Source organism: Rattus rattus, chromosome 8, assembly GCF_011064425.1.
Source record: "Rattus rattus isolate New Zealand chromosome 8, Rrattus_CSIRO_v1, whole genome shotgun sequence".
Lineage (NCBI taxonomy): Eukaryota > Metazoa > Chordata > Mammalia > Rodentia > Muridae > Rattus > Rattus rattus.
Window position 1 is genome coordinate 16,328,577 of NC_046161.1, and position 9,567 is coordinate 16,338,143.

General features: G+C 35.4%; 1 protein-coding gene across 1 annotated transcript; it reads left to right on the plus strand.

The window, feature by feature from the left end:
* The first annotated feature begins 1,702 nt into the window (after positions 1 to 1,702).
* Positions 1,703 to 2,641, plus strand: LOC116908096 (olfactory receptor 7E24-like). The gene has a single exon (XM_032911376.1). The coding sequence runs from the start codon at positions 1,703 to 1,705 to the stop codon at positions 2,639 to 2,641; it is 939 nt and encodes a 312-aa protein (XP_032767267.1).
* The last annotated feature ends 6,926 nt before the right edge of the window (positions 2,642 to 9,567 follow it).

Below are 9,567 nucleotides of genomic sequence, written 5' to 3' on the forward strand. Positions count from 1 at the left end.
TATGAGATACATAGGTATATCAAAATTAGTAACCTATAAAGGAATATCCAGATTTCAAATTTGTCCCCATATTTCATTAGGGTGAAAAATAATCTTACATATTTTCTGATATCTAGAAAATGTTCCATAAAAACTCTTTATTGTTACTACCAGTTATTTTAATGCATCATATCTACATAAATATTCAAACTCACAGTAATATGTGTACCTAAACTAAGAAATTTTGAAGACCTAAATTATGACTTCTGAAATTTGAATTAGTGGTATCAGTATTCCGGATATGTGGATATGTAAAATATCCAGTTAAATACATTAATGAATGCGACTGAGAACTGCATGTCATTTTTCTAAAATCTTTTAAAAATGTATGTATACAATAACCATACAAAGTAGGTATTAATGATGTGCATCTTGTACATGAGGAGACTGACATTATTTGTAAGTACTTTAAATTACTTTTTATCCTCTCATCTTTTGTACATGTCCTTTGATTGGGGTTAAATTAGTTTATGCACTTTATGTTCTTTACTTTTCCCTATTCATATACTATGACCTGACAAAATAATCAGCTCTGGTTTCTTTAATGCAGAGGAAAGTGTGCAGTCCTCTACACATCATTTAAAGTGTGCATGAAATATATTAGTTAGAAATAAGAAGGTTTGAACTTTGCCTTGGTGGCATCCCTTTATTATAAGAATTTTAAATAGCAATCACAGGTCTTAGAGTCAAAAAATATGACAATGAAAAGACAAGAGGCTTTAGTTTTTATAAAAAACAGGTGGTAAATTACCTGTTTTGATACAAATAAACCTATATAAGTCTTTGTTTTAATTTTCAAAGGTACTTCATATAGTTACATTTTTAATTAACCAGGAACAATGAATGCTAATGCCATATTTTGTCACATATATGATTATCTTCAACTATTAAGCTACATTTATGAAAATTTGAAAATTATCAAAGCCAAAGCTGTAAGTTACAAATTAAATAATTTAAAAATCATCTACCTAAGAGGTAAGCAAGAATAGTGCTTAATTCCTGGGGGTAACTGGCACAATGTTTAAAAGTATAAATTATGAACTTTATTTTTTAGAAATAATCACTTTCTACATATCTATACTGTCTCTGCTATTCTGTTAACTGTTTCTGTTATTCTGACAAATACATGTCAATTTAAAATATTTGCACACAATATTGGATTTATGTTTTCAGCGTAGCGTGAACTTTGACCATGTCCACTCCTTAACAGATTTTTCTGCTTATCTTCCCTCCCAATGTGTCCTTCTCCATTTCTAAACTAATAGCCCTATTTTCCTCTGTCTCAGTCTCCCACACATGGGTCTTACAAGCATACACTGATGGTATGACTGTATCAAATAATTTAGTAGTGTTTCCAACTCTTGAGACATTTCATATATATATATATATATATATGAATATGTATATATATACATATATATGTATGTATTCTAACTAGGCTCATGTGCATGTAGAAAAATTATTTGTGTACTTAAGGGAGTTAATAGCATACAAAACAGTAATGAAATACTTCAAACATTGCCTTTGTGGAAACCACAAATACTTCTGTATTTATATGGAAAACCTTAATGAGAGTGTTTGCACTCAAATTATTTAGAATTCAGAGTGACATTTTATTTGACTTATTTATTTTATAATTATTTCTTTTCTTTTTAAAGGGGAAATGATGAAAATGAAAATGAAAAACATAACACATGTTTCACAATTTTATCTTCTGAGAATATCTGATGATCCAGAACTGCAGCCTATTCTATGTGGGTTGTTCCTATCTATGTACCTGATATCAGTGCTTGGGAACCTGCTCATCATCCTGACTGTCAGCTCATTCTCCCACCTCCATAATCCTATGTACTTCTTCCTCTCCATTCTGTCATTGGCTGACATTGGCTTCATTTCTACAACAGTTCCAAACATGGTTACAGAGCTTCAAACCCATAATGCAGCCATATCCTATGTGGGTTGCCTGACTCAGATGTCACTTTTTATCATATTTGCATGTATGGATAGTATGCTTCTTGCCGTGATGGCATATGACAGGTTTGTGGCCATCTGTCATCCCCTGCATTATTCAATAATTATGAACCCTTGCCGCTGTGGCATGTTAGTTTTAATATCCCTTTTAGCTAGTCTTTTTGAATCCCTGCTTCACAATTTGGTTGCCTTACAACTTAAGTGTTTCAAAGATGTGGCAATTGCTAACTTCTTCTGTCACCCTTCTCAACTTCTAAATTTAGGCTGCAACAACACATTTAATAATAACATACTCATGTATGCTATTGGTGTCATACTTGGTGTTTTTCCCTTATTGGGGATCCTTATCTCGTACTTTAAAATCATTTCTTCTATTCTGAGTATCACCTCTTCAAGTGGGAGATATAAAGCTTTCTCTACCTGTGGGTCTCACCTGGCAGTGGTATGCCTATTTTATGGAACAGGGCTTGGAGAGTATTTTGGCTCACTTTTGTCTCATTCTTCTGGAAACAATATGGTGGCCTCATTAATGTACACTGTGGTAACCCCCATGCTAAATCCTTTCATCTACAGTCTGAGGAATCAGGACATTAGTGATTCCCTGAAAAGGCTCCACTTTTGTACTGTTTAATCACAGATCCCGTGTATTCAACTTGATACGTTGGAAGAAAATTTTAAAACCAAATTACCTAGAATTATGGGTAATGCCTCATTGGTTTCATGATCTTTCTAAACCTTGAGAAATCAAATTTATTTTTATTCATCCACAACAAAATTGTGCTTTACAAGAGGGACAACAGAAGAATTTGTTTATCTACTTACTTAATTTTTTGAGGCCAGGTTTTTCTCTATATAAGACAGGCTGAACTGGAACTTGTGTATCTACCTCTGGCTCTTGAGTACTACAATTAAGGTGTGTGCCAAAACACCCAACTGAATTTAATTGTTTTTAAATTTCCAAAATATTCAGTTTCAAATGTAAACTAAATTTGTGGGTTGAACAATAGTGAAGTTTGCTAAAATTTATGAATGTGACCATACTAAAACCAAGAAAATCGTCACAGCCATTTGCTTTTCCTGCAAACAAATTACACTATAAAATCGGTTGAAACTGAAAAGAAAATAAAAAGAAATTAACATAACTTATATAATTATAATATTAAGTTTACCACTGAGTAGAGAAAAGATCCCACCACTTTTGTGGACATTTGTTTATTCATTCCATCCTCCTCCAATTCTTTCATATGGTCCTTCTCTTCTTTCACATCATTTTTTCTGTCTCCTCTCCTCAATCAACTGTGAATTCCATTGACTATTTCTAAGTACTGGACGTTGAACTTCAAATATTATACATAGTAATCATCCTGTGTCTCCAACACCAAAGTTGGACTCAGCAAATTATATTAGGCTCCATTCCAAGGGCTCCACTTTTTTTTAGGATGTTCCTATCTTCTCATGTCAGTCACAAAGAAGAAGCCCTTGAGAGCTTGGTCAGCATATTTCGGTATATGTGCACTTGAACTTTATACCTTAATCTTTAGACTTGAGAGATGCAATAAGAATCACTCAGTACCCAGGGAGGTAAGGATAAAAAATGTCACAAACATAGTTTCTTCATCATCAAGACTAACACCAAGCACTAGAGAGGATAGGCTTAAAATATATGGAATTTACGGTATGGGACTTGTTAACTTTTAGGTAGTAGTTGATGTGGACATCCTAGGAATCATATTCAAAACATACTCTCATCTATTGCTTAGTATATGTCTATATACATCTCATATATGGAAACAGAAAGTGTCTCATGATAAGCTCATTCCTTAAAAGTATAAAATAATTTTAGTGTGATTATAAAAATGAGGATGATTATAAAACAGTACCTACAACATAAAAAATATGAAGTATGCTGCTGATTTCCACACCTGATTCATTATCTATCTATCTATCTATCTATCTATCTATCTATCTATCTATCATCAAGTTTTCTAATTGTCTTCCCTATTTTATATGTGTCATGTTAGGTTTATTTCATATAAAAGAACTGAAACTTTGTGTAAATTGTTATAGTCCTTAGGTCAGAAAATCTGCAATCATGTTTGCATCTGGGCATCTCTTTATAGATCATAGGCTGTGCATCAGAGATTGAGTATATTTTTCTTTTCTGACTTTTTGTATATATTTTGTATTTGTTCAAATGTTGTCCTTTTCCCACTCTCCCATCCTCTCTCCTTCTCCTGCTTCTGGCAGACATGCCCCCACTCCTACCACCCACTCTAACCTCAGCACCTGGAATTTCCCTATAATAGAAATGGCCTTCCACAGAACGAGACCTCCCTATCAATAGACAATGCCATCTCTCTACTACATATGCAGATAGAGCCATGCATTATTCATGTGCTCTTTGATTGGTGTTGGTCCCAGAGACTGGAGGCCTCCTTGGCTGATATTGTTAATCATCCTGTGGGGTTGCAAACCCCTTCAGCTCCTTCAATCCTTTCTCTAACTCCTCCATTGAGTATCCCATGCTCCATCTGATAGTTTGCTGAAAGAATCATCATCTGTATCAATAAGGCTCTGGCAAAGCCTCTCAGAAGATATCCATATCAGGTTCCTGTCAGCAAGCCCTTCTTAGCATCAACAATAATGACTGGGTTTGGTGGCTGCATATGGGATGGATCCCAAGGTGGAGCAGTTTCTGGATGATCTTTCCTTCAGTCCCTGATCTACTATTTATCCTTGTATTTCTTCCTGTGCTATTCTGTCCCCCCTTCTAAGAAGGACTTGAGCATCCCAATTTTTTATGCTCTGTAAATTGTTTCCTGAGTATTCCAAGCTTTTGGGCTAATAGCCACTTATCAGTGAGTACATACTATATATGTTGTTTTCTGACTGGGTTGCCTTACATAGGAATAATATTTTTTGCTTCCATCCATTTGCCTATGAGTTTCATGAAGTCACTGCTTTGATAGGTGAGTAGTACTCCATTATATTATTAAATGTACTATATTTTCTGTCCATTCCTCTTTTGAAGGACATGTGGTTTCTTTCCAGCTTCTATCTATTATAAATAATGCTGCTATGAACTTAGTGGACCATGTGTCCTTGTTATATATTGGAGCAGCATCTTTTGGGTGTATGCCAAGAACTGGGATAGCTGTGTTATAGTTCAGGTGGTAGATATTCAATCTGAGGAACCGTCAGGCTGATTTCAAGAGTGATTGTACCAGTTTGCAATTCCACCAGCAATGTAAGAGTATTCCTCTTTCTCCACATCCTCACAAGCAACTGCTATCACCTTAGATTTTTATCTTAGCCATTCTGAGTGGTGTGTGGTGGAATCTCATGGTTGTTTTGATTTGCATTTCCGTTATGACTAAGGATGTTGAACATTTCTTTAGGTGTTCTCAGCCATTGTTTAGCTGTGAATTCTTTGTTTAGCTCTGAACCCCATTTTTTAATAGGGTTATTTGGCTCTCTGGAGTCTAACTTCATGAGTTCTTTGTATATTTTGGATATTAGCCCTCTGTCAGATGTAGGATTGGTAAAGATCTCTCCCAAATCTGTGAGTCATCATTGTGTCCTATTGACAGTGTCCTTTGCATTACAGAAGCTTTGCAATTTTACGAGGTCCTGTTTGTCCATTCTTGAGCTTAGAACATAAGCTACTGGTGGTCTGTTCAAGAAAATTTCCCCTGTTCCTATGTGTTTGATGCTTTTCCTCACTTTCTCTTCTATTAGTTTCAGTGTATCTGGTTTTATGAGGAGGTCTTTGATCTGCTTGGACTTGAGCTTTGTACAAGGAGATAAGAATGGGTCAATTTGCAATCTTCTACATGCTGACCTCCAGTTGAATCAGCAAAATTTGTTGAAAATGCTGTCTTTTTTCCATTGGATGGTTTTAGCTTATTTGTCAAAGATCACCATAGGTGAATTCTATTCCATTGAACTACCTGCCTGTCTCTGTACCAATACCATACAGTTTTTTTAATCAGAATTGCTCTGTAATAAAGCTTGAGGACAGGGGTAGTGATTTCCCCATAAGGTCTTTTCTTGTTGATAATATTTTTGCTATCCTGGGTGTTTTGTTATTCCAAAATGTATTTGCAAATTTTTCTTTCTAACTCGATGAAGAATTGAGTTGGAATTTTGATTACATTGAATCTGTAGATTACTTTCAGCAAGATGGCCATATTTATTATATTAATCCTTCCCATCCTTGAGCATGGGGTATCCTTCCATTTTCTGAGATCCTTGATTTCTTTGTTTTGAGAGTATTTTTTATATTGAGATCAATCTGTATGAATTTTCTTATTCGTGACTGTAATATGAGAATTCTCCCTCATTTGTGCACTTTCATATCAGTTTGTTTTGTTTTGTTCTGTTTTGTTTTTGTCACACAGAACATCACTGGCAGAAATTTGCTTCTTGGGTAATAAAGTAACTAATATCATTGTAAGATAAGAAAAGGCCTAGCAAGAGTGGTACAATAAGGAAAAATACTATTGATGTAGGCCTTCACCTTTTTAGCTAACCTAATCATATAAAGTAATAAAGTTAAATGTTAAATGTTGTGTCCGCAACTTGTAAATTCTTTTAGAAATTTTTAAAGTAGAAAAACTATTTAACACATTCAGAAGGCAAGTGTTTTAAATGGAACCAAATATAAAAATATGAAAAATATTCTGCATATAATTCATAAAACTGTATGGATATGGTACAAATAAACATGTATAGAATCACTTCAAACACTTGAAATATTTTTAAACACTAAAATATTTTTATTTATTAAAATTACTGATGTGGACTTAATAATAATGGCACATTTCTGGAATTATAGAAAATATTAATTTGTGAACTGGTTAGTTTTATGTCAACGTGACACAAGCTAGAATTATCTGAAAAAGGGGTACCTTAATTTAGAAAAATTTATTTGTAAGATCTGGCTGTAGGCCATTTTAATAATTAGTAAATGATACAAGTGATGCTATGCCTGGGCTGGTGATCCCAATCTCCATTATTATATAGGCAGAGAAATCTGTGGGGAGTACACCCCTAAGCAGCATCTCTTTAAGTCCTCAGCATCAGCTTCTAACCCCAGGTTCCCACTCTGTTTGAGTTCCTATCCAACTTCCTTTGATGATGAATACTGCTATGGAAGTATAAGCCAAATAACCCTGCCACTTACTTTTAGTCATGGTGTCACAACAGTAATAACACTAAGAAAATGTGTTTCTTAACAAAACACTTCATAAAATTTGAAGTTTACAAAACACATTTAGAGGAACTACATAATAATATTGAAATTTAACTAGTTACTTTATCCCTTTCAAGTATGTAAATATATTATGTGGATTAATTTAATATTGAAATATAACTTAATAATTATAGAGTAAATACTCCTTTCCCTAGACATGATAATAAAATAATTATAAGCTTTCTAGATCCTTGAATTTATTGACATATGAAAAGGAACAGACACATTCCTGTACCCTAACAACATACAGTACTGATAGATAAAATGTACTCAGAACTTTTGCCACCATTCTAAAATTTTGCTGTATCTCTAGCACTGAAATAGACAGGTAAAATATCCACAGATCTCTCAGTTCTAATATTTCTTGAATCCATGTCTATTAAGAAACTGGACAGAGTGTAAATTTGAATACTACAAATATCTGTGGACATGTGATTATGAGCCTTGCTTTAAATGCAAGCATGTTCCCTTTTCTGACATTCATTTACAGAAAGTGGTACAATGGGTTAGAATTCATCTCTGTTCAAATGAAAATGAACACACATCAAAACCTATGCTTGAATGCATTTCTGAGGAAAAAGTTTAAACTTACAACTCAAAGTATTACAAATCTAATCTATAACAAATTAACAAATTACTAATTCACTGAAGCCTGAGCAAATAAAAAGAAACCAAACCAAAACTAATGGACAAAAACAAATAGTAAGGCCAGTGAAGAAATCAATGAAGCAGAAACAAAGAAAAATAAAATGCTTAAAATGAAGAGTTGATACTTTTTTAAAATTTTTTATTATATATTTCCTTACTTACATTTGAAAGGTTATTCCCCATCCCGGTTTCCTGTCCATAAGCTCCCATTCCCTCCCCTCCCCATCCCCATACAGGTATTCCCCCTATACATCCCCCTTATTGCCCTCCCCTATATTCCCCTGCACTGGGGGTCCAACCTTGGGAAGACCAAGGGCTTTCCCTTTTCACTTGTGCCCCACGGTGGCTATTCTCTGCAACATGTTTGGTTGGATCTGGGCATGTATAGTCTTTTGTTAGTGGTTTAGTCCCTGGAAGCTCTGGTTTGGTTGGCATTGTTGTTTTATGGAGTTGCAGATCCTTCAACTCTTTCAATACTTCCTCTAATTCCCCCCAAAGGGGATCCTATTCTCAGTTGGTTTTGCTGCTATCATTGGCTTCTGTATTGGACATGCTTTGGATGTGTCTCTCACGAGAGAGCTATATCCAATCACATTCCGCATGCATTTTTAAGCTTCATCAATTTTATCTAGTTTTGGTGGCATATATATGCCACATGTGTATCAGGCTCTCAATGACTATTCCTTGAGTCGCTGATCTAAACTTTGCTTTCATATCCCCTCCTATGAATATTTCCCCCTTTTAAGAAGAAGTGGGAACATTTGCATTTTAGTCATCCTTCTTCTTGAGCTTCCTGTGGACTGCAGATTGCATCTTGGGTAATTCGAGCTTTTTGGCTAATATCCACTTATCAATGAGTGCATAGCAAGTGTGTTTTCTGTAATTGAGTAACTTCACTCAGGATGATATTTTCTAGTTCATTCCATTTGCCTATGATTTTCATGAAGTCATGGTTTTTGATAGCTGATTAGTATTCCATGTGTAGATGTACATTTTTTTAATCCATTCCAGAAGTGCCCAGTCCCAGAGGAATTTTGCTTTTGTGAGTCCTGAGTCCTCCAGGCAGGTCACTTGGAGCAGAAAAGCTGTTCTTACCTCTGCTCTCAAGCCTGGAGACGCTTCTCAGTGCCAGGTGTCAGCTCTCCATGAGGGCAGCAACCAGGAGGGCCTGCCGGATAAGATCTTCTATATGTGTCTATTTGCTTCATTTACTGCCATTGATTTTATTTTTTATTTAGATTTTTTAATCTACATTTTTAATTGTTTATTTATTTTTGCACTCCAGATTTTATTCCCATCCTGGTCCTACTTCCAAATGTTCCACATCCCATACCTCCTCCTTCTCCCTGCACCCTATACCCACATCTCCATGAGGATGTCCCCACCCCACCACCCCAACAGACCTCCTAAACTTCCTGGAACCTTCAGTCCTCTGGGGCTAGGGGTGCATCTTCTCTGATTGATTCCAGACCAGGGAGTCCTCTACTGTACATGGGTTGGGGGCCTCATCTCAGCTGGTGTATGCAGCCTGGTTGGTGATCCAGTGTCTGAGATATCTCAGGAGTCCATGTAAAGTGAGACTGCTGGTCCTCCTACAGGGTTGCCCTCCTCTTCAACTTCCTCCAGCTTTTTCCTAATTCAACCAGAGGGGTCAG

Bases quoted from the DNA above. Each gene is read 5' to 3' on its own strand.
- LOC116908096 (XM_032911376.1), top strand. From the start codon at position 1,703: ATGATGAAAATGAAAATGAAAAACATAACACATGTTTCACAATTTTAT.